At 45.8% G+C, this 25,967-nt stretch overlaps 1 protein-coding gene across 3 annotated transcripts in view; it reads left to right on the forward strand.

The window, feature by feature from the left end:
• Nucleotides 1-25,967, forward strand: part of SLC5A11 (solute carrier family 5 member 11) — a 45,353-nt gene that overhangs the window by 10,613 nt on the left and 8,773 nt on the right. For all 3 annotated transcript variants that reach the window (XM_025855450.2, XM_073887962.1, XM_073887963.1), the window contains 8 exons: nt 1,232-1,303; nt 2,505-2,609; nt 3,805-3,864; nt 4,525-4,629; nt 5,801-5,906; nt 8,415-8,495; nt 10,225-10,430; nt 22,381-22,516. In XM_025855450.2, coding sequence (XP_025711235.1) covers nt 1,232-1,303; nt 2,505-2,609; nt 3,805-3,864; nt 4,525-4,629; nt 5,801-5,906; nt 8,415-8,495; nt 10,225-10,430; nt 22,381-22,516 — 871 coding nt within the window. The remainder of the gene's footprint in view (nt 1-1,231; nt 1,304-2,504; nt 2,610-3,804; nt 3,865-4,524; nt 4,630-5,800; nt 5,907-8,414; nt 8,496-10,224; nt 10,431-22,380; nt 22,517-25,967) is intronic.

Genomic DNA, 25,967 nt, shown 5'->3' on the forward strand with positions numbered 1-25,967 from the left:
AATACAGCCTCATGGTTCAAAAATAAAAGCAACTTAAAATGACATACAGTGAAAAGTCTCACTACTACACTTCCCTTCACAGGTAACTACTGTTGTTAACTTGTTCGCACGTTAGTTTGAGTTTCCTTATGGAAATCCAAGCAAATATTATTGTGTGTATTTACCTCTTTCTTAAATGGGAAATTGCTTATTCTACACATTTTTTAAAAAGATTTTATTATCTGACAGAAGGAGACACAGCGAGAGAGGGAACACAAGCAGAGGGAGGGGGAGAGGGAGAACCAGGCTTCCTGCAGAGCCGGGAGCCCGATGTGGGGCTCGATCCCAGGACCCTGGGATCATGACCTGAGCCGAAGGCAGATGTTTAACGACTGAGCCACCCAGGTGCCCTACATGTTGTTTCTTCACCTTGTTATTTTTCACCTATCATAGTCTCTTGGCTATTTTTTCATATCAGTACATAGATGCTTCCTCGCCTTAAAAGTTGCACAGGATTCCATGAGATGATCGTACCGTGATTTATTTAGCCTGTTTTCTTCTGAGGGTCATTTGGATTGCTTCCTGTCTCTTACTGTCACAAACTATGTTGCAGTCAACAAATCAACAAATCTTATACACTCATTGTTTTGGATGTGTGCAACTATAATGTAGGATAAATTCCTACAACATATGAGGTTGTCAGACTGAAGGATGTAGGAGTCTGTAATCATTGAGACCTGGGTCTGAATTCCCGGCCTTTCTGCTCTCTAGAAATATGGCACAAGATAAGTAACTTTGCTTCCGAGCCTCAGGGTCTTCATCTGTTAGGTTGTGGTCTAATGACACCAACTTCATAGAGGTTGGTAGGGAATAACATGAGATGAGCTCTAGAAGCTTAGCATGGTGTCTACCAGCTCTGTTACTCTGATGCTATGCTGCACTAGTACTCAGGAAATGGTGCCCATCATGAGCTCTCCTACATAAGCCCTGGGTTGAAAACTCAAATACGTAGGTGAGCCGTACATTTGCGAAGCGGGGAGTGGCAGGAGTTGTATTGACCTGAAGAATTTGTCCTCTAAAGCATTCAAATTAAAATCCTCTTAAACCATGGGTTTAAAAAACAAAACAAAACAAAAAACCCTAAACTATATTTGATGTCCAGATCTGGCCTGCTGACTCTAGTGTTTGGTAATCTATGGCTCAGGAGCTCTGGGATGCCTCTGATTGTTACATGCCCTCTTCTTTGTTTCAGTCCACAGTGAAGACCAAGAGAGACACAGTGAAAGGCTACTTCCTAGCTGGAGGGGACATGGTGTGGTGGCCAGTAAGTGATCTTTGATTCAATTAAAGTCACTTCTCAAAGATTCTTCGAGGGCTGATGTTCTGTTTAGCCTTGGGTCTCGCAGGACTCCGGTTGTATGTAGTGTGAAAGTCACAGTCTAGAGAAGGCTTAGCTCCAATGCAAATGTGTTGAACAAAAAAGATTCATCAGCTCACCCAAGGGAAAAATCTAGTTAGGCTGGTTTTAGGGATGGCTGAGGGCAAGGGCTCAAGTGATGTCACTAGGACCTGTTTTCCCTCCCTCCCCTCATCCCTTCTTTCCTTCTTTCCTTCCTTCCATCTGTCCATATCAACTTTTCTTCTTCTGGATAGACACTATTCCCAAACAGGGCCAACTTCATGGCAACAAGATGGCAGACACTGCTCCGGACTTTTCATCTTCTTAAGTTCAGTCCCGTATGGGAAGAGCACCTGCCTCCATGGCAGTATCCCCGGAAAATATTTTCTCTCTGATTGTGTCCCATGCCCACCTCTGTGCCAGTCTCTGTCAATCCTCCTGATTACATAAAATAAAAATTCACACTTTAGTACTAATATATCTTTATCAACCTTCCATCACTGGCTAATCTCTATGTTTAGCCAAGAGAATGCCGGCCTCAGTGATCGAAACTAGCTAGGATTTAGTAACAGAGATTGTGTCCCAGTTCCAGATTTGCAGGAGAGAAAATGTAATTGATCCAGCTTGGGCCAGGTGCCCAGGGCTGTCTGGTCCAATCAGTTGAGACCAGGGATTGGGATCACTGAATATAAGCTTGGCCACTTAGTGTTCTACCAGGAGGGTTATCTACATGCTAAATTAGAAGCAGAACTGGAATAGAACACAGGCTTCCTGATTCTCATCATGAAGCACCTTCCACAATACCCGTCATCATTTTCCCTGGGGTGCTGCATACAGTTGTTCATGTTGTGCACTGCACAACCCTATGGCGCACAATTCACATTTTAGCCATCATAAATATACATGTTTATTATGCTAATTTCTGATGGTTGGAAGTAAAAGAGTCTTGGGGAAGAAGAATCTTTTTCTAATTTGGAAAAAAAAGGTGCCAGATAGGCTAGGGATGGCCCTGCCTCCTCTACTTCTCCTTCTGTCTTGGTCCCTCTGGAGCATGGGAAGAACTGAGGGTGGGGAGAAGGTACCATAGACCATCGCTCCAAGATCGGACTTGTCCATCTCCTAACAGGTGGGCGCATCCTTGTTTGCCAGCAACGTGGGAAGTGGACATTTTGTTGGCCTGGCAGGGTCAGGCGCTGCTGCAGGCCTTTCTGTCACTGCTTATGAATTAAATGTAAGTATTTTACCAGGGCGGGTACAGCTCATCCTTTGCCTACTAGGTAGATCCTGGGGGACAGTGTGAATGCCCCATACTTTCATTTATTTATTTTTGTTAAAGATTTTATTTATTTATTTTAGAGAGAGAGAGCAAGAGAGGGAGCACGAGTGGTGGAAGGGGTGGAGGGAGAGAATCCCAAGCAGTCTCCATGGCTGAGGACAGAGCCCGAGGCGGGGCCAATTCCCTGACCCTGAGATCATGACCTGAGCTGAAACCAAGAATCGGACGCTCAACTCACCAGGCCACCCAGGCGCCCCTACCCTGTACTTTTTAAAAATAGAGTTGTACTTCGTGAGAAAACAAACAAGCACCAAAGGCACCCCTGGTCAGCAAAAATCAGTTTGATCTGCAAGCTTCAGGCTTGTCTGGGTTTGCTTGATCCTGGGACCAGAAGGCCGGGACCCTAAAACACCAATGTGCAGGAGAAGAGGACTCAGAAGCTCTCCCTTGTGGATGCAGAAGATAGAAGGACCCGAAGGGTACCAGTCAGCCATCATAAAAATGTAGTTCTGTGGTTCAGTGGTTCTTAGCCTTTCTGGCACCCCACAGATACCCCAGAGATGGGACACACTGTCCTGTGTAGCAGGGCTCGTGCAGGGCATGATGTTCATTGACCGGGCAGGCATGTACTCTTAGTAGTGAGTTTCGTCTTCACAGTGACTAACAATTTTTTTAAAAAACAAGCTTTATTTATTTATGTATTTATTTTTAAGTCGTTTCCACACCCAGCGTGGGGCTCGAACTCACTACCCCGAGCTCGAGAGTGACTCACTCCACCCACTGAGCCGGCCCCTTAGTGACTAACATTTTTAAAATGCTCATTCTGTGCTGCACACTGCAGTACACTACGCATATTACTGTATGATGGGGTTCACTTAGGGAGCCCATCCTGGCTCACGTCTGGATGAAGGGGGACGACGTGAGGTTTTGGGGGACATTGAATGAGGAGTCACAGGAAAGCTTCTATTTCCACGCTTCCCTCCTTCTTCCCCTTCTCCCATTATCAATGTGGGAATATGATAGCCCGGGGAGGATGAGGTACTGAACCCAAGACTGAGCCAGGCCAGGTGACCTCCAAGTGCGGAGGGAAATCCAAATCAGCACCTCGATGTAGGTGGGAGCTGAGTCCTGAATCTGTTTTCTCGGGCAGGGCCTGTTCTCTGTGTTGATGTTGGCCTGGATCTTCCTCCCCATCTACATAGCTGGGCAGGTGAGTTGGGGTGCTCTGGGATGCGGAGACCCTTGGGGAGGGTCACCCTCGAGTTCCCTCCCTCCCACCTGAGGACATCCGTTAGCCAGTCCCTGGGAGCTCCCTGCATGGTGAAGGATGCTGCACAGGCGATACCGGGGAGCCCTGTCCTCAGCACCTCCCACCTCCTGACCCATGATGAAGATGGGCACAGGCTTTCAGATGTTTCATGTTTCAGAAACATTTTTTTTCAGTGCCTCACACAGTGATAGATGGGTATATCCCCCTGCACAGAACCCCAATTCCTCCACACCCCACTCCTCTGCCCATTTCCTCCTTCCTTCTTTTTTTTTTTTTTTAAGATTTTATTCATTTGAGAGAGAGAGCGAGCACAAGCAGGGGGAAGGGCAGAAGGAGAAGCAGGGTCACCTTGGAGCAGGGAGCCCGACTCAAGACTCGATCCCAGGATGCTGGGATCATGACCTGAGCCGAAGGCAGATGTTTAACCCACTGAGCCACCCCCTGCCCCCATTTTCTCCTCCCTTCTTAAGTCTATGATTAAGAAGACCATCAGTGCTGCTGAGTTTGGAGAGGACATGGGGAGGGGAGGGGAAGGGCCAGTGCCCTGAGGCCATCTGCCCCAAATTGGGTGGGTGGTGACCGCTCAGCTCTGGCCCCCAGGTCACCACGATGCCAGAATACCTAAGGAAGCGCTTCGGTGGCAACAGGATCCCTGTCATCCTGGCTGTGCTCTACCTGTTCATTTACATCTTCACCAAGATCTCGGTAAGGTGGGGACGCAGCCTGGCCATGTCCCTACAGCCTGGTGAGAAGATCGATTACAGCCATTAGTCGTGTGTCCTGCGCATGCATTTCCTACCCTTGGGCAGGCTTCAGGGAGCTTGGTAGATGGGAGGGGTGGGGAAGAGGGTAAGCATGGGGAGGAAGTTGGGAGAAAAGGTAGAGGGAAGGACACCTCTTTCCACTCCCGCTTTGGCAACATGTCAGGGTGGTGCAGGTCTCAGAACGGGACTCTTTGAGAGCCCTGCCAGGCCTTGGTGGGGGGCTTGTTCTTTTCCTCCTGGGATCAGGCCGTCATCAGGTATTCATCAGGTGTGCTGAGGCCCATTGGGCCTGCCCCATCCTGGCCTTTGGTTGGATGGGCAGATCTCCAGAAAGAGGCCAAGAGCAGATGCACTGCAGCCTCCAGGCACGTGTGCTCAGCCAGCCTGACTCAACGCTGATGCTGTCTCCGCTTCCAGCTGGGGCTGGGGAGAGCTTGCCCCAAGTGGGGGTGGTGCAGAGAAATTGCATTCAATCCAAACAACAATAATGGACTCTACACCAGCTGCAGGCTTGAAAGACAGACGTTCGATGACAGCATCCTTTCAGAACTCTGCCTCTCAGTCTGGTGGGAAGCTATAGATGTGGGGAAGCTTTCGCAGGGGAAGTTATGACCGAGGATGATTACCAACTGGGGAGAGGGGGACTGGCATTCCAGATGGACGGGCAGGGCTTGTTAGGGAAGCAGGGAGTGTGAAGGGAGTGAAGGAAATGAGGCCAAGGGGCGAGCAGACTGTGAAGCTTGGCATGCAATTCTAATGTATTTATGTAGACATTATCATGGGGGCCATGGGGGGGCACTGAAGAATTTTAATGAGCAGGAGAAGGATGTTTGATCATGACAGTATTTGATAAAGGTTGCAGTGTTGAGGGTGGAAGGTGGAAGCCCAAGAGGAGAAGCAAGACCACTGAGGAGGTTGTTGTATTAGCCCAGTGAGTGGGTGTCACATGTAACTGCCCACAGGGCTGCAACTGGAGAACCCTGATCTGGGAAGAGGTGGCTGAAGAAAGGGGAGTAGAGAACTCTTCCATGTTTGCCAGAATCCAGGCCTAGCAGAGCCTGTGCTGAAAATGTCCCTCCTTTCATTCATCTGGCAACTTCCTGTCTCCCCAGGTGGACATGTATGCAGGCGCCATCTTTATCCAGCAGTCCCTGCACCTCGATCTCTACCTGGCCATCGTTGGGCTGTTGGCCATCACGGCTCTGTACACTGTTGCAGGTGTGTCTGAACAAGGGGTGATGCCTGAGAGACTGTGGCCCACCGCCCCACCGATCTTTTCCTGGCCCATGTTCTGATGTTCCCATGTGTTAAAACCATTCATTTATTACATCTCACTCCACAACCCCAGACAAGGTGATTTCTCTTAGCCATTGTCCAAAGGAAGAAGGTTTCCCAGTTAGAAGGAGGATTTAAAAATGCACCACAACTGCATCAAGCTATTTTCCATTTGTTTATTGAAGAACTATCAGTGCATATTTATTCACGTGCACTCTGTAAAGCTAGATGGTAAGCGGCTCTAATTCTGGAGCTGAGGTCGGGCAGCCTCCTCTTTCCCCATCAGAGCTGCATTGTAGGAGAGAGACTGGCCTATAGTAGGACCCGGACAAGTATCTGGTTTGGAATACTTGCCTTTTTATTTTCATTCTGCTCCAGCTTCACCCTTGTCTGTCTCCTTTTGGTGTAATATAATCCCTTCTGCAAATATATCTGTATATTACCTAGTATGTGCGAGACATCATGCTAGGAATGGGGCAGAGCAGTAAACAAAACAGACAAAACCTTTACCCGAAGGGACTTTATATTCTAATGGGGAGACAGACAACGAACAAGGAAACGAAGATATTTCTTGGTATATCATGGTATATCAGGATATATTAGTATAATCTGATAAGTGTTCCGAAGGAAGTTTAAGCAGGGCAAGACGGGGAGTGATGGGATAAGGGAGTTTTTTTTTCCACATAGAATGTCCGGGGAAGGCCTTTGTAAAGTGATGCTTGAACCACATTTAAATGATATGAAGGCAGCTCTAAAGAGAAGTGCAGGGGAAGGGAAGTCCAGGCAGAGGGCATATGTAAGTAAAGACTCTTAGGATGAGAACATGCTGATTTGGGAAACAAAAGGGCGGTCACTGTGGCTGACGCTGAGCGAGCAAATGGTTGTTCGGGCCGCGTCCCGCTCAGCTCCAGGGGCCGTTCCCACAAGCCAGAGAGGGATGCACGCCTGGCACTGTGTGGTAGAGCAGCCCTAATGAGGGAGAAAGACCAGCCACCAGCGCCTCGCAGGGGACAAAATGTGCCTGGATTTTGTTCTAAGTGCCGTGGATCTCCACTGGAGGCTCTAAGCGGAAAAGCAACTAAATTGAACATATGCAAAGGCCCCCCGAAGGATCTCAGGGGGGTCAGCACTCATGGAAGCCCTGTGCCTGGAGCCCAGGGAAACAGAAGGGCTAGCGGCAATAGCCGGTTTATCTTTGTGTTTCCTTGTTTGGGGGTCTGTGTCCCCATTACACTGATCTCTCTGAGGACCGGGGACATGCTGTTTTGTTTGCCTCTCTTTCCCTACCACATAGAGCTTGGCGGGGCGCTCCCCAGAGATTCGGTGAACAATTGAATAAAACACTGAACCCAGTGCGTGGCGCATGATAAATGCTCATAATCGTCAGTATAGAAATAATGCTGGCTTTTAGTGGTGGGATCTCACCACGCTCAGGCCGGCTAATTGCAGTAGCGGGCTGGGGCCACAACAGACCCCGGGTCTCTCTCCACATTTGTGACGGAGCCCTGTTCCCACTGGCAAGGAGGCAGAATCAGAGTAGAACACCACAGCTCTGTGCAGCGTTTTTTGTTTTTTTTTAAGATTTTATTTATTTATTGTCAGCATAAGGCAGGGAGAGTAGCAGGCAGAGGGAGCAGGGAGCCTGATGCAGGACTCGATCCCAGGACCCTGGGATCATGACCTGAGCTGAAGGCAGGTGCTTAACCGACTGAACCACCCAGGTGCCCCTCTGTGCATGTTTTGTATTGCATACTGACTTTGCCCACTAGTAAACGTGCTCATATCAGAGAAGCATCTCTTTCCCCTTTGGGAAGAAGGAAGAGGGAGGTATGGTACAGAGAAGAGACTGGAAAGATCGCCCTGTCCAGATGTCGACAGACTTGCTGCCATTAATTATATGACTATGATCAGCTGGTCTCACTGGGCTCCGTCAAGAACAGGAGGTTGATGACATCTGGAACGGCTGTCTGGGGCAAGGTGGACTCACTCACTTGGGCGGCTGGTGGTTGGCATGGGCTCTCAGCTGAGCTTCCCCCCACCCCGTGTGAGCCATCACCCTCTGGGAGGCAAGCGTGGGCTATTTAAAGAAGCACGGTGGTCTCAGGACAACACGAGAGCAAGAGCAGAAGCTTCCGGGCCCTTGAGGCTTAGGCTTCGAGCTGCACAGTATCACTCCCACCATGTTCTGCTGGTCAAAGCAAGCCATCTGGCCAAGCTCCTCGTTAAGAGGTAGAGAAATCAGCTTCACCTCAACATGGAAGGAGCAGCAAAACCACAGTGCAATATGGGCATGTGCTCAGGAAGGCGGTACTTTGGCCATCTTTGCAAACAACACTAAGAAATCTCCCCAGGCAGGTTGAACTTGCAGGTTCTGTCTGCTCCCCAGGGTAACTCCTCTCCACCATGGTACCCGACCCTCACCTCGGTGCTTATGCCCACCCCTACCCCCAGGTGGCCTGGCTGCTGTGATCTACACGGATGCCCTGCAGACTCTGATCATGCTTATAGGAGCACTCATCCTGATGGGCTACAGTAAGTGGGGCCCCAGGGCCACTTGGGTGGATGACAACCCCTCTCTCAGTGACATCTGCTTTCATCACTGTGATCAGCAAGCCCAGGGTCAAAGCATACCACGGGGGCATTCCAGTCACGGGTGATTTGCTTGAGACATGGTTATTTTAGCTGGAAGAGAACTGGGCTTATGGAAACTTACTGTTTTGTTTTGTGTTTTTTTAAGATTTATTTTAGAGGAAGGGGGAGGGGAGGGCAGAAGAAGAAAGAATCTCCAGCAGACCCCCTGCTGAGTGAGAAGCCCCATGTGGGGCTCCATCCCACGACCCCAAGATCATGACCTGAGCTGAAATCAAGAGTCAGCCTCTTAAGCGACTGAGCCACCCAGGTGCCCCTAAGTGGCATATACTTCTCTGTCATTTTACTTTGAACCTATCTATGTCTTTATAAACATAGATATGTGTTTATACAAACATACATATATTTCCTATTCTTTATATTTTAAGTGGGTTTCTGGTCGACATCATATAGTTGGGTCTTACTTTTTATCCAATCTGACGATTTCTATCTTGTCATTTGCATCTGTGGGTCAATTACATTTATGTACTGATTGATAGGGATGGATTAAAATCTGCAATCCTGTCAGCTGTTGTCCATTTGTTCCAAGTGTCCTCTGGCTCCATTTTTCTTCTTTTAAAAAATTATTTTGGTGTTGGCCCTAAAGTCTACAATGTCCATCTCAGTCTTACTTCTAATATTATCCTACTGCATCATGTATCGTTTAAGAAGCTTACAATATTCCACTCCCAAATGCTCCCTCCCGTCTTCTGTGTTATTGTTATCATACATTTACACATGCCCTAAACCCCGATACCCTGCTACAAGTTTTGCTTTACACAGTAGATTATCTTTTAGAGTGATTAAAAAGAAGAAAAAAAGCCTTAAAAAAAAAAAAAGTCTTTTGGGGCACCTGGGTGGCTCAGTTGGAAGAGCACGAGACTCTTGATCTTGGGGTTGTGAGTTCAAGCCCCACACTGGGTGTGGACATTACTTTAAAAAAATCTTAAGGGTTGCTTGGGTGGCTCAGTCGGTTAAGTGTCTGCCTTTTGCTCAGGTTGTGATCCCAGGGTCCTGGGATCCAGCCCCGCATCAGGCTCCAGCCCCGCATCGGGCTCCTTGCTCATGGGGGAGCCTACTTCTCCCTCTCCCTCTGCCTGCTGCTCACCCTGCTTGTGCTCTCTCTCACTACCTCTTCTCTCTCTCTGTGTCAGATACATAAAAATCTTTAAAAAAGAGAAAAGAAACCAAATTGTTATTACAGGGGAGCCTGGCTGGCTCAGTTGGTGGAGTGTGTGACACTTGATCTCAGGGTTGTGAGTTCGAGCCCCATGTTGGGCATAGAGAGTACTTAAAAATAAATAAATAGTTATTAGACCTACTGCTAGGTCTTACTGTTCAATGGAGAAAATAACTACTAAGCCACAGTTTCTGTGTTTTGACAATTGCTGTCACTATATCCGGTTTCCTTTATAATCCTATGTATTTTGTATTATGCATTGTTATTAATATTCTGAGAAGCAATACACAATCACCACCAAAGGCATAAAAACAAGGCTGAGAACCTTTAAGGTGACTAACTTTCCTTGTTAGCGCTGCTCCAAGTAGGATGTCACCCACCCAGCCATCCCCTGACCACTCGCCATGGATTGCTTTGAGTTTCTGACAAATTTGGGCTTCCTCTGCGTTTTAGGTTTTGCTGCAGTTGGTGGGATGGAAGGCCTGAAGGAGAAGTACTTCTTGGCGGTGGCGAGCAACCGGAGTGAGAACAATAGCTGCGGGCTGCCCCGAAAAGATGCCTTCCATATTTTCCGAGACCCCCTGACTTCCGATCTCCCTTGGCCCGGGACCCTACTTGGAATGTCCATTCCGTCCCTCTGGTACTGGTGCACAGATCAGGTACAGGGCAGCTGATGAGGAAGCACCTCCAGGACGCTTCTTTGCTTGAGGGGCTGGAGACTGGGCTGGTTTCCTCCATCTCTTCTCTTGTTTGCTTCCCCCACCCCTGCCCGCCCCCGCAAGCTCGACTACGCCTTCTTTCCTACTGCTCTACATTATTTTACTTCTTGAGCTTGCTCATGTAATGGCAAATCCAGGGCTACTAATATTTGCAAAGGGGAACTGTTTTTTGTTTGTTTTTAAAGATTGACTTAATTATTTTGAGAGAGAGACAGAGCAGGGCGAGGGGCAGAGGGAGACAATCTCAAGCAGACTGCTCAGCACAGAGCCCGATGCGGGGCTCGATCCCAGGACCCTGAGATTATGACCTGAGCTAAAGGCAGACACTTAACGACTGAGCCATCCAGGTGCCTGAGATGATACATTTTAAATGGAGTTTAAAATTGATTTCGGGTTATCATTTACTCAACAAATATTCACTGGATGCCCTCTGTGTACTAGACACTTGGAAATCATGAGTACACACATCAGACAGGGCTCTCTTCTCTCCTGGAGCTCACTTTCTTCTAGTGGGGGGTAGACAGACAATAAGTAAATTATATGGAATATTTAAAAGTGATAAATGCAATTTTTTTTAAAGCAGGGTAGGGAAAGAGGGGTTAAGAAGGTGGGAATGCAGTTTATTTACTTTTTAAAAAGATTTTATTTATTCCTTTGAGAGAGAGAGAGAGCACGAGCAGGGGGAGAGGCAGAGGCAGAGGGAGAAGCAGGCTCCCATTGAGCAGGGAGCCCAATGCGGGGCTCGATTCCAGGACCCTGGGATCATGATCTGAGCCGAAGGCAGACACTTAACCAATGGAACCACACAGGCACCCCAGGGCTGATGGAAGTTTAAAGTAACCATCACGGAGTAGGGCAACGGAATTTATGCAGGTGACCGTGCCAAGAACAGAGCCCAGTTCCCCCCATGGGCCAGAGTTCCTCTATACCCGGGCAGTGGTGGGCACAATACGCATGCCCCTTTAAGGCGAGACCATCATTGGCAAATCTCCTTCCCCCCTACCAAGCAAATCTCAGGTAGGAGAGAGTTTGGGACACAGTATAAGATCTAGGCTAATAGCATGGGCTTTAAATGTCACAGGCCTGGAATCAAGTTCTGGGGGCATTGGAATACTAACATCTTGTTTCCTTGTTTCCTTACTAACAGTGTGGTTACTAATGGTTACAGAAGAGGGAAGCATGAGGAATTTGGCCATAATCCTTTGGTCATAGGGACAGTTAATAAACCATTAAAAACATTTACATTTTTGCGATGGTTTATGTTAGTGCTCTTGACACAGCTCACCACCAGCTGATACTTCTGAATTTGTACAAATATTTCCTTGAGATGCCTCAAGCCCTTCTTAGCTGGAATTCCAGCATGCACCCTGTGAAAGCCACCTCCAACCCACCGGAGTTGTTCAGGAGCCTGGGGACTTAGTCACAGAGGACTCAGTCTCCTTCCAAATGCCAGGCAGGGCAAGAGGGCCTAGAAACCTAAGCCCACCTTGACCATGTGACTTTGGTCTTGATCACACGGTGTAGCCGCTGACCTGGGTTCTGCGGAGTCCCGAGACTACATTGCTTCACTGTGCTGGTCCTGCCCTAGGGAACGTAGAGCTTTGTTAGCTAATTTTAAGATTTTATTTATTTATTAGAGGGAGAGGGAGAGCCACGGGCACGCGTGTGCAGGGGGAGATGCAGCGGGAGAGGGAGAGAGAATCTCAAGCAGACTCTGCACTCACCACAGAACCCCACACAGGGCTCGATCGCACAACCCTCAGATCATGACCTGAGCCGAAGTCAAGAGTTGGACGCTCAACTGACAGAGCCACCCAGCTTCCCTTGGGCTAATTTTAGAACAGGAGAAAGGCAAAACTAAGCATTTGTGATTCACTGACAGAGAATATTCCAGATCTTCCTGGGTTGAGACTAAAAAGATAAGTAACAACGGACAATCGTAATGGCACTTAAATGTTTACTGCTGCTGTGCTGTGGCCAGTCCCTGGTCTAACCATTCTACATGAATTAATTCCTTTTCATACCATCCCTCTGAACTGTGGTTCCGTTACTTGGGCCTGGGGGGTTGTCCTACAGGGGGATCCCCTTCCCCTCGGGCTTGTGGGTTTTCAAGGAACACAGATCTTTTCAGACATACTCAGCTGCTTCTTAAATTGATGTTTGTATTCTCCACTCCACGGGAATAAAAGCCAGAATCCTTTTTGGTCACAGTTTTGGATCTCTAGTAGAAAGGGCTTTGTTTTCCAAAGCTATAAATGCTTTCCTCTCAGCTTCCAGAGGGACGGGCTAGGATTAAACCCTGGGTGCCTCTTTGGGCACCTTAAGCAGCCGGATGTATTCTATAGACCCTGATATCCTCACATTTTACTACCACATTCTAAAGTGTTCTAGAAGGCTGCCTGTGTGGCTTAGTCGGTTAAGCGTCTGCCTTCGGCTCGGGTCATGATCCCATGATCCCTGTACTGGGCTCCCTGCTCGGCTGAGAGCCTGCTTCTCCCTCTCTCTCTGCTGTTCTCCCTGCTTGTGCTCTCTCTCTGTCAAGTAAATAAATGAAATCTTTAAAAAATTAAAAAAAAATAAAGTATTCTAGAAAACCTCAGTAGGTATATATCTGGAGTTCTAAAAAATAACATAACAGTTAAACCAAATTCTATAAATTTTTTTAAAGATTTACTTATTGATTTGAGAGGGGGAGAGAGAGAGAGAGCATGAGGTGGGGAGGGGCAGGGAGAGAGGGAGAGAGAGAAACTCAAGCAGACTCCGCACTGAGCAGGGAGCCCAACACAGGGCTCTATCTCACAACCCTGAGATCACGACCTGAGCCGAAACCAAGAGTCAGATGCTCAGCTGACTGCGCCACCCAGGCGCTCCCATTAAACCAACCTCTAAACAAGGATGGCTAACTTCCCAGCTCTGGATTGAGGGCCTCCATGCTCCTCACCTTTTCCTCACATAAGCCAATCCTACATTTTAGAGTCTTTCACTTTATGGCATCCAAACAAATATAATTTATGCCTGTCAGGGTACACTTGGTTGCAAGTGACCAAAAAAAAAAAAAAAATTTCAAACTGAACTATCTCAGAGAAAGGATGGGGGATGTAGTAGCTCATGGAATACAAACAAGAAGTTGAACGAACCTTCAGAAACTACTGGAACATATTCTGGTTTCCCCCTCCATCATCCATCTTTATCACCTATAATTTTGTTGCCTCCCACTGCAGACCAACAGGAAAGAAGCTGGAAACTCCCTAAGTCCCAGTCCAAAAATCCTGTAGAAGGGTCTAGCATGGGTCAGGTGCCTACCCCTGGATTAGGCAACTGTGCCCAAGATGATAGTGTAGCCATGTGGACAGGGCGTGGGTTTCAAAAGAAGGAGCAGGACACTCTAGGAAGACTACCCAATTAATGCCCACTGTCAAAAAAACTGGGAAGAATCCCAACTTTGTCCTGCTCATCATAGCAGTGGTAATGATTTGAGATTTCATTCCCTTTTTTTAAAAAATAATTTTTATTGTTATGTTAATCACCATACATTACATCATTAGTTTGTGATGTACTGTTCCATGATTCATTGTTTGGGCATAACACCCAGCGCTCCACGCAGAATGTGCCCTCTTTAATACCCATCACCAGGCTAACCCATCCCCCCATCCCCCCACCCCCCTCCCCTCTAGAACCCTCAGTTTGTTTTTCAGAGTCCATCGTCTCTCATGGTTCGTCACCCCCTCTGACTTAATCCCCTTCATTCTTCCCCTCCTGCTATCTTCTTCTTCTTCTTCTTTTATTCTTAACATATATTGCATTATTTGTTTCAGAAGTACAGATCCGTGATTCATCAGTCTTGTACAATTCACAGTGCTCACCATAGCACATACCCTCCCCAATGCCTATCACCGAGCCACCCAATCCCTCCCACCGCCCACCACTCCAGTAACCCTGTTTGTTTCCTGAGATTAAGAATTCCTCATATCAGTGAGGTCATACGATACATGTCTTTCCCTGATTGACATATTTCACTCAGCATAACAACCTCCAGTTCTATCCACGTCGTTGCAAATGGCAAGATCTCATTCCTTTTGATGGCTGCATAATATTCCATTGCGTATATATACACATCTTCTTTATCCATTCCTCTGTCGATGGACATCTTGGCTCTTAACACAGTTTGGCTAAGGTGGACATTGCTGCTATAAACATTGGGGTGCACGTACCCCTTCAGGTCCCTACATTTGTATCTTTGGGGTAAATACCCAGTAGTGCAATTGCTGGATCATACGGTAGCTCTATTTTCAACTGTTTGAGGAACCTCCATACTGTTTTCCAGAGAGGTTGCACCAGCTTGCATTCCCACCAACAGTGTAGGAGGGTTCCCCTTTCTCCGCATCCCTGCCAACATCTGTCGTTTCCTGACTTGTTAATTTTAGCCACTCTGACTCGTGTGAGGTGATATCTCACTGAGGTTTTGATTTGGATTTCCCTGATGCCCAGCGATGTTGAGCACTTTTTCATGTGTCTGTTGGCCATTTGGATGTCTTCTTTGGAAAAATGTCTGTTCATGTCTTCTGCCCATTTCTTGATTGGATTATTTGTTCTTTGGGTGTTGAGTTTGATAAGTTCTTTATAGATTTTGGATACTAGCCCTTTATCTGATATGTCATTTGCAAATATTTTCTCCCATTCTGTCGGTTGTCTTTTGGTTTTGTGGACTGTTTCTTTTGCTGTGCCAAAGCTTTTTATCTTGATGAAATCCCAATAGTTCATTTTTGCCCTGGCTTCCCTTGCTTTTGGCGATGTTTCTAGGAAGAAGTTGCTGTGGCTGAGGTGGAAGAGGTTGCTGCCTGTGTTCTCCTTTAGGATTTTGATGGACTCCTGTCTCATGTTTAGGTCTTTCAACCATTTGGAGTCTATTTTTGTGTGTGGTGTAAGGAAATGGTCCAGTTTCATTCTTCTGCATGTGGCTGTCCAATTTTCCCAACACCATTTGTGGAAGAGACTGTCTTTTTTCCATCGGACATTCTTTCCTGCTTTGTCAAAGATGAGTTGACCATAGAGTTGAGGGTCCATTTCTGGGCTCTCGATTCTGTTCCATTGATCTCTGTGTCTGTTTTTGTGCCAGTACCATACTGTCTTGATGACAACAGCTTTGTAATAGAGCTGGAAGTCCGGAATTGTGATGCCGCCAGCTTTGCTTTTCTTTGTCAACATTCCTCTACCTATTCAGGGTCTCTTCTGGTTCCATACAAATTTTAGGATTATTTGTTCCATTTCTTTGAAAAAGGTGGATGGTATTTTGATGGGAATTGCATTGAATGTGTAGATTGCTTTAGGTAGCACTGACATCTTCACAATGTTTGTTCTTCCAATCCATGAGCATGGAACGTTTTTCCATTTCTTTGTGTTTTCTTCAATTTCTTTCATGAGTATTTTATAGTTTTCTGAGTACAGATCCTTTGCCTCTTTGGTTAAATTTATTCCTAGATATCTTATGGTTTTGGGTGCAATTGTAAATGGGATTGACTCCTTGATTTGTCTCTCTTCTGTCTTGTTGTTGGTGTATAGGAATGCCACTGATTTCTGTGCATTGATTTTATAGCCTGCTACTTGACTGAATTCCTATATGAGTTCTAGCAGTTTTGGGGTGGAGTCTTTTGGGTTTTCCACATACAGTATCCTATCATCTGCAAAGAGTGAGAGTTTGACTTCCTCTTTGCCGATTTGGATGCCTTTGATTTCTCTTTGTTGTCTGATTGCTGTGGCTAGGACTTCTAATACTATGTTGAATAGCAGTGGTGAGAGTGGACATCCCTGCCGCGTTCCTGACCTTAGGGGAAAAGCTCTCAGCTTTTCCCCATTGAGAATGATATTCGCTGTAGGTTTTTCATAGATGGCTTTTATGATATTGAGGTAGGTACCCTCTATCCCTATACTCTGAAGAGTTTTGATCAAGAAAGGATGCTGTACTTTGTCAAATGCTTTTTCTGCATCTGTTGAGAGGATCATATGATTCTTGTTCTTTCTTTTGTTAATGTATTGTATCACGTTGATTGATTTGCAGATGTTGAACCAGCCTTGCAGCCCACGGATAAATCCCACTTGGTCGTGGTGAATAATCCTTTTAATGTACTGTTGGATCCTATTGGCTAGTATTTTGGTGAGAATTTTGCATCCATGTTCATGAAGAATATTGGTCTGTAATTCTCCTTTTTGATGGGGTCTTTGCCTGGTTTGGGGATCAAGGTAATGGTGGCCTCCTAAAATGAGTTTGGAAGTCTTCCTTCCATTTCTATTTTTTGGAACAGTTTCAGGAGAATAGGTCTTAATTCTTCTTTAAATGTCTGATAGAATTCCCCTGGGAAGCCATCTGGCCCTGGGCTTTTGTTTGTTGGGAGATTTTTGATGACTGCTTAAATTTCCTTAGTGGTTATAGGTCTGTTCAGGTTTTTTATTTCTTCCTGGTTCAATTTTGGTAGTTGATACATCTCTAGAAATGCACCCATTTCTTCCAGGTTATCTAATTTGCTGGCATATCGCTGCTCATAATATATTCTTATAATTGTTTGTATTTCTTTGGTGTTGGTTGTGATCTCTCCTCTTTCATTCATGATTTTGTTGATTTGGGTCATTTCTCTTTTCTTTTTGATAAGTCTGGCCAGGGGTTTATCAATCTTGTTAATTCTTTCAAAGAACCAGCTCCTAGTTTCGTTGATCTGTTCTACTGCTCTTTTGGTTTCTGGTTCATTGATTTCTGCTCTGATCTTTATGATTTCTCTTCTCCTGCTGGGTTTAGGCTTTATTTGCTGTTCTTTCTCCAGCTCCTTTAGGTGTAGGGTTAGGTTGTGTATTTGAGACCTTTCTTGTTTCTTGAGAAAGGCTTGTATTGCTATATACTTTCCTCTCAGGACTGCCTTTGCTGTATCCCAAAGATTTTTTTTTTTAAAGATTTTATTTATTTATTTATTTGAGAGAGAGAGAGACTGAGAGAGAGCATGAGAGGCAGGAGGGTCAGAGGGAGAAGCAGACTCCCTGCTGAGCAGGGAGCCCGATGTGGGACTCGATCCCGGGACTCCAGGATCATGACCTGAGCCGAAGGCAGTCGCTTAACCAACTGAGCCACCCAGGCGCCCCCCAAAGATTTTGAACAGTTGTGTTCTCATTTTCATTGGTTTCCATGAACTTTTTTAATTCTTCTTTAATTTCTTGGTTGACCCATTCATTCTTTAGTAGGATGCTCTTTAGCCTCCATGTATTTGAGTTCTTTCCGACTTTCCTCTTGTGATTGAGTTCTATTTTCAAAGCATTGTGGTCTGAAAATATGCAGGGAATAATCCCAATCTTTTGGTACCGGTTGAGACCTGATTTGTGACCTAGGATGTGATCAATTCTGGAGAATGTTCCATGGGCACTAGAGAAGAATGTGTATTCTGTTGCTTTGGGATGGAATGTTCTGAATATGTCTGTGAAGTCCATTTGGTCCAGTGTTTCATTTAAAGTCTTTATTTCCTTGTTGATCTTTTGCTTAGATGATCTGTCCATTTCAGTTAGGGGGGGTGTTATAGTCCCCCACTGTTATTGTATTGTTGTCAATGTGTTTCTTTGCTTTTGTTATTAATTGCCTTATATAATTGGCTGCTCCACGTTAGGGGCATAGGTATTTACAATTGTTAGATCTTCTTGTTGGATAGACCCTTTAAGTAGGATATAGTGTCCTTCTTCATCTCTTATTACAGTCTATGTTTTAAAATCTAATTTGTCTGATATAAGGATTGCCACCCCAGCTTTCTTTTGGTGTCCATTAGCATGGTCAATGGTTTTCCACCCCCTCACTTTTTTTTTTTAAAGATTTTATTTATTTATTTGAGAGAGAGAATGAGAGAGAGAGAGAGCATGAGAGGGGAGAGGGTCAGAGGGAGAAGCAGACTCCCCGCTGAGCAGGGAGCCCCATGTGGGACTCGATCCCGGGACTCCTGGATCATGACCTGAGCCGAAGGCAGTTGCTTAACCAACTGAGCCACCCAGGCGCCCATCCACCCCCTCACTTTCAATCTGGGGGTGTCTTTGGGTCTAAAATGAGTCTCTTGCAGACAGCATATTGATGGGTCTTGTTTTTTAATCCAATCTGATAGCCTGTGTCTTTTGATTGGGGCATTGAGCCCATTTACATTCAGGGTAACTATTGAAAGGTATGAATTTAGTGCCATTGTATTGCCTGTAAGGTGACTGTTACTGTATATTGTCCGTGTTCTTTTCTGATCTATGCTGCTTTTAGGCTCTCTTTTTGCTTAGAGGACCTCTTTCAATATTTCTTGTAGGGCTGGTTTCGTGTTTGCGAATTCCTTTAGTTTTTGTTTGTCCTGGAAGCTTTTTATCTCTCCTTCTATTTTCAATGATAGCCTAGCTGGATATAGTATTCTTGGCTGCATATTTTTCTTGTTTAGTGCTCTGAAGATATCATGCCAGTCCTTTCTGGCCTGCCAGGTCTCTGTGGATAGGTCTGTTGCCAATCTAATGTTTGTACCATTGTAGGTTACATATCTCTTCTCCCGAGCTGCTTTCAGGATTTTCTCTTAGTCTCTGAGACTCGTAAGTTTTCCTATTAGATGTCGGGGTGTTGACCTATTTTTATTGATTTTGAGAGGGGTTCTCTGTGCCTCCTGGATTTTGATGCCTGTTTCCTTCCCCACATTAGGGAAATTCTCTGTTGTTATTTGCTCCAATATACCTTCTGCCCCTCTCTCTCTTTCTTCTTCTCCTGGGATCCCAATTATTCTAATGTTGTTTCGTCTTATCGTATCGCTTATCTCTCGAATTCTGCCCTCGTGATCCTGTAGTTGTTTATCTCTCTTTTTCTCAGTCTCTTTATTTTCCATCATTTGGTCTTCTATATCACTGATTCTTTCTTCTGCCTTATTTATCCTAGCAGTTAGTGCCCCCATTTTTGATTGCACCTTATTAATAGCCTTTTTGATTTCGACTTGGTTAGATTTTAGTTCTTTTATTTCTCCAGAAAGGGTTTCTCTAATAACTTCCACACTTTTTTCAAGCCCAGCTAGTATCTTTAAAGTCATGATTCTGAACTCTAGGTCCAACATCGTACTAATGTCAGTATTGAGTAGGTCCCTGGCAGACGGTACTACCTCTTGTTCTTTTTGCTGAGGTGATTTTTTTCATCTTGTCATTTTGTCCAGAGGAGAACAGATGAATGAGAGAACAGAATGCTAACAGGTTAACAACATCTCCCGCAAATATGCTCTATACAAATCAGAAAAGACCTGAAACCAGGGGACAAGAAAGGGAAAGAAAGAAGAGAGGGAAAAAAAAAAAGGAAAAAGAAAAAGATAAAAACAAACAAAAACAGAAGAAAACAAAAAAAAAAAAGAATATGATCAAATATGATCAGGGTAGTGCATAGATCAGTGCCGCACACTAGCTTTTGGGCATATTTTGGTCTGTTAGAAGAAAGTGCCTGCTAAAATTTTAAAGGAAGAAAGACATATATGTACAAAATAAGGGTTGATACAATGAAGGGATGGCAGATGACTGTAAAGATGAAAATTATGAAAGATTTTATAAAAGGAATTGATAAGTTGTTTTTTAAAAAGAAGGAAGAAGATTTAAAAAGAATAAGAAAAAAGAAAAAAAAGAAAAAAAAAAGGGAGACAATGTGATCAGGCAGGAGAATAGAACAAAGCCATACACTAGTGATTTAGGGTATATTTTGATCTGTTAGAAGAAATTGTATCTCAAAATTTTAAAGAGAGAACAACTTATATATATATGCCAAAAATAGGGTAACTACTATGAAGGGATAAAAATAGACTCTAAAAATGAAAAATAAAAAATGTTTTTTTTAAAAAGGGATTGATAAGATGTTGTTTGAAAAAGGGAAAAAGAAAAATTAAAAAAAAACAGTTAAAAATTAACTTTGAAAAACTAATGAATTATGGTAAAAAAGCCATGAATTCTATGTGCAGTATTCCCCTAGCGCTGGAGTTCTCCCGTTCTCCTTGATCGGTAAACTTGGTCTTGGCTTGCTGGCTGTTCGTGCAGATCTTCTGGGGGAGGGGCCTGTTGCCGTGGTTCCCAAATGTCTTTGCCGGAGGCGGAATTGCCCCGCTCTTGTGAGTCCGGGCTGGGCAAGCTGTTCCGGTTTGCTCTCAGGAGCTTTTGTTCCCTGCAAGCTCTCGGTACAACTTTGGAGGACCAGGGTGAAAATGGTGGCCTCCCAATCTCCGCCCGGAGGAGCTGAGAACTCGGGGCCCCGCTCCTCAGTGCGCCCCCAGAGAATAGCAGTCACTCCCATCTCCCTGGTCTCCGGCCGCACTGCGTGCTCACCCGGCCTGTGACCGAGCGTTGCTATCTCTGGCACTCGACCCCGTGTGGAGTCTCCAAACCCAGCAGATCCCTGTGGTGCGTTCCCGCGCCGCTCCTCCCGGGGGAAGAAGGGGAGTCTCCCCGGATCTGCCGCTTGTTGGGTCCCTGCTGGAGGAGCAGGGCCCAACTGGGCCACGGATCACAGTTTATGGCAACCCCGAGCTGAGAGCCCACTCCTCGGCTCCGTCTCTACAGCCGGCTTCCCCGCTCCGATACCTGAGAGCTCTGCCGCACTCAGGCACCCCCAGTCTTTCTGTGACCCTGAGGGTCCTGAGATCACACTGTCCCACGAGGGTTCTTCCCCCCACTTAGCCACTGGAGCGACGTCCCTCAGTGGAGCCGACTTCTAAAAGGTCCGATTTTGTGCTCCGCGGCTCCACCACTTGCCAGAAGCGGCCGATGGAGGCCCCCTCCCCCGCCGTCTATCCTCCCGAATATCGCCTCAGATTCACTTCTCCGCACGTCCTACCTTCCAGAAAGTGGTCGCTTTTCTGTTCAGAGTGTTGTTACTGTTCTTATCTTCGATCTCCTGTTGAGTTCGTAGGTGTTCAGAATGGTTTGATCCCTATTCAGCTGAATTCCTGAGACCAGACGAAATCCAGGTCTCCTACTCCTCCGCCATCTTGCCACACCCCCTATAGTCGATTTCATTCCCTTTGTCCATAGTTCACTGAATCGGCTTGTAAAGGCTCTGGTAACTCAACAAGGCCTCTGTAGCTTCTGCAGATGCTTCAAGACTCAAAGCAGAAAAAAATAGAGAAAGTTCTGGGCTTATGTCAATTCAGTCTGAAGGCTGGAGGAGGATTTTGGGGGACCACTCTCCTACTCAGAAAACACTCTGGAACAAGTTATTCCTTTTCAGTAGATAAGGTTTTTTTTTTTTAATTATGTGATACACATTTTTAAAGATTTTATTTGAGAGAACATGAGTGAGGGGAGGGGCAGAGAGAGAGGGAAAAGCAGACTCCCCATTGAGCAGGGAGCCTGATGTGAGGCTCGATCCCAGGACTCCGGGACCATGATCTGAGCTGAGGGCAGATGCTCAAACAACTGAGCCACCCAGGCACCCCGAGATGACTTGAATTTTAAAGAATCTTTCCAAATACGATGGCAGAGGTGCAGCCAGTGGTCTAAGCTCCTCTCATAGTTGGCAATTCTAATGGAGGCTGTAGGTGGTAGGGTGCTTCTTTCCTTTGCCTCTTCTAGGAAGAAATTCGTGGGAAGTTGTAACTGGCCCACCTTGGATTCATACTTTTCCTCAACTGATCATGGTAGCCAGAGAAGTGGAGAAACTCTATGTAGAAATCGAATTGGCCAGGTCCAGCCCCAGGATAAAGGAGTAGGGAGGGGATGGAACAGGATTCTTAGCTTCCTCAACTGGACCACAGGGATTGGGAATAGGAAAGTGATGTTTCCTCAAGGAGAAGCTAGACAAACCAAGATCCCAGGTCTGCGATGCCTACCAAGAAGCTTTGCACACTTAGCCACTTTAGCCTCCAACCACCCCACTGTTTTCCAGGTGATCGTTCAGCGGTCTCTGGCTGCCAGGAACCTGTCCCATGCCAAAGGAGGCTCTCTGATGGCTGCCTACCTGAAGGTGCTGCCTCTTTTCATGATGGTGTTCCCTGGAATGGTCAGTCGTGTCCTCTTCCCAGGTGAGTAGACAGTGGGGAGAAGAGATCATCTGTCTTTGAGTCGCAGACCCTATGAAGTGTTCTAAACATATGACTGCCATCAGATATTGGGACTGGAGTCCCTGCAGAGTGATTTGGCTGAGGCATCTCTATCCAGACATCTGACTCTATCCTGTTTCCTAACAGGGCTTCAACAGGAATGTCTAGTAGATGTCCCAGGCCAGTACAGGGGAGACCTATTTGGGGCCTTGCCTCAAAAGAATTTTTTTTTGAAGCCACAAACTACAGGCTAAGATCTTGTGGTTCCAGATGTCAGTTTCTTAAAGACTAATGTGAGAGTTCCTGTTGTACTTTTTAGTATTTCAGCTCAATGGTTTGGTTAGTTTGGCCCAGTGTAACCCCTTTGGGGGTACATAACAAAAACCAGGGGTGTCAAAGCCTCTAGAATATTTGCCTTAGATTTTTTTTTAAATGTGGTAAAGTGATGAGATTTGCACTGTGTGGATAAACAGGACTGGGGGAGGGTGTCATTGGGAGTCACCATGATGTCAGGAACTGCTGATCTGTAGGGAAGAGAGCTCCTCTTTTTCCGAATCACTGAGCTTTCCTCCTGTACCCACCAAGGCTGTTATTAACTCAAAGGGGAGGGTAAGGTAGGTAGAGAGCTCCCTCCCCTGCATTTTATCCTACACAGTGTCATGCACAGGTAAAGAAAGGGTAGGATGGCCTAGAAGTTTTGTCTAAATAATTTAGGACAATAAGCCTTAGGAGCAAAAAGCTGGGCAAGGAAGGGGGCGGGGGGGGGGGGGGGCTCTCCGTGGTGCTAGACTCTGGGCTTCCCGCTCCTCCAGCGCAGAGGGCATGAAGAACCTAGTCACTGGTCCTGGTTCCAGGGAAGGTGCACAAGACTTGGGAAAAGCCAGGTCAGAGTAAGACCTGGGATTTGGGATTTGTGGTGACTTGATGGAAAATACACAGCTTTTGGGTAAGGCTTGACATATGAACAAAGAACATAGCTTTAAACAACCTACGTTCATCATGCTAAGAGTCTTACAGAGAGTGTGGTCTTTCTGAATATGGACTCTGATTTGAATGTTGCAGCCAGAATCCTGGCTCTGCCACTTCCTAGCGGTGTGACCTTGGAAAGCCACTTGCCTCTGTTCCCTCACTCATAAAATGGGGATAATCCTTCATGAGGCTTAAAGCAGTTCTCGGCACGAGGTAAGCACTATAGAAGTGTTTACTCTTATTTTATGTATTATCTCATTTATTCCTCAAAACAGCCTTATGACGTAGGTATTGTTAGGGCTCTTTACTTTTCTTTTTTTTTTAAGATTTTATTTATTTATTTGAGAGAGAGAGAATGAGAGACAGAGAGCACAAGAGGGAAGAGGGTCAGAGGGAGAAGCAGACTCCCTGCTGAGCAGGGAGCCTGATGTGGGACTCGATCCTGGGACTCCAGGATCATGACCTGAGCCGAAGGCAGTCGCTTAACCAACTGAGCCACCCAGGTGCCCCTAGGGCTCTTTTCATTTACAGATGAAGAAACTGAAGCTCATCCACTCATTTATTCTTTCATGTGTCCATCAAAGATTCTGAGAGCCAATGATCTGCCAGGCCTTATTCTGGGAGACCCTGGGGATCCATAAGTGAACAAGACAAACAGTATCCCTGCCATTGGTGGGGCTCACATTCTAGTGGTGGAGGAGACACACAAGAGATAAGGAAATAAGTAAATGAGACATTCATTGATTATGTTGAGAGCTGTGAGCCATTCGTTGTGTTGAGAGCTGTGAGTAAAAGGCACAGGGAGACATCAGGGAATGCTTGGTGGGGTTTCTTTTGATAGGGTTTCCAGGGATGGCCTCTGTGAGGAGGACGAGGCAACAGTTGATCCATATGGGTCATTTTTTTTCTTTTTTGGGGGGAAGGGCAGAGGGAGAGAGAGACAGAGAGAGAATCTTAAGCAGGCTCCATGCCCAGCACAGAGCCTGATGTGGGGCTCAATCTCACGACCCTGAGATCTGAGACCTAAGCTGAAATCAGAGTCAGACACCTAAACAACTGAGCCACCCAAGCACCCTGGGTGGTTTCAAAATACGTTTCAGAGTGGATCCAAGAAGATTAATGATGGGTTGGATGTGGTGCATAAGGAAGAGCAATCTAGACCCCTTCCTAGGTTAAGTAACTTGCTAGAAATTAACCTGGCTAGTGCTGTGTGAGCTGGAATTGGAACCCGGGTGCATCTGCCTCCAAAGCCCAGCTCTTAATGATGGTATTGTCTCTCTTAGCAAATTACATTTCAAGCTTTGGGTCAGTGTCTGGAAGATCAATAGCAAGACCTTGACCATCATTCTTAACAGCCAACAATCATGTCAATCAACAATCATGATTAAGTGAAACATAATGCTATGCTCTATGTCCCTAAGGACTTTTTAATGTAACAGATGAGTATGGTACTCATGAAAAAGCAAGATAAGATATAAATCAAAACACTCTAGCATATGGTACTAACAATAAGCAAAAGGAATTTGAGAGTGAAGTAGGGTGGAGAGGGTGAGGTGGGCATGGTGTGTTGGAAGGCCTGGACAAGTGTTTCTCAAAGTGTGGTTCCCAGTCCAATAGCATCAATGTCACCTTGGAACTTGTTAGAAATGCTAAGCCAAGATGTCTTTCAATGGATGAATGGATAAAGAAGATGTGGTTCATATATACAAAGGACTATTACTCAGCCATCAGAAAGGATGAATATCTACCATTTACATCAACATGGTTGGAACTAGAGGGTATTATGATAAGTGAAATAAGTCAATCAGAAAAACATAATTATATGGTTTCACTCATATGTGGAACATAAGGAATAGTGCAGAGGACACAAGAGGTAGTGGTGGGAAATTGAATGGGAAGAAATCAGAGAGGGAGACAAACCATATGAGACTCTTGACTCCAGGAAACAAACTGAGGGTTGCAGAAAGGGAGGTGGGTGGGGGGATGGGGTAACTGGGTGATGGGCATTAAAGAGGGCACATGATATGATGAGCACTGGGTGTTACACTGAATTGATGAATCACTGAACATTATATCAAAAACCAATGATGTATTATACCTTGGCTAATTGAATTTAAATTAAAAAAAAGAAATGCAAACTTTCAGGCCTTGTCCAAGACCTGCTGAATCAGAATCTCTTGAGGTTGAGGCCCAGCAATTTAATAAGCTCCCCCCCAAAATTGAGAAGCCCTTGCCTAAAGTGCCAGGCTCCAGGCCAAGCCACTCTACCTTCCTGTTTCCATGTCTCCCTCTATGTCTGCTCTGCCAGTTCCCCCTGAATCTTCAGTTGGGTCCAAAACCACCCAAAAGGATGCTCCAATATTGAGCTATAATGAGCCTGGACAACACCTTCCGCTTATCCATCTGATAAATGGTACGCACTTTGAAAGGACTCATAGTGGAAATTAAAAGAGAAGCAAAACCA

Source organism: Callorhinus ursinus, unplaced genomic scaffold, assembly GCF_003265705.2.
Source record: "Callorhinus ursinus isolate GAN/ISIS: 27379988/994484 unplaced genomic scaffold, GSC_fseal_2.0 scaffold85, whole genome shotgun sequence".
NCBI lineage: Eukaryota > Metazoa > Chordata > Mammalia > Carnivora > Otariidae > Callorhinus > Callorhinus ursinus.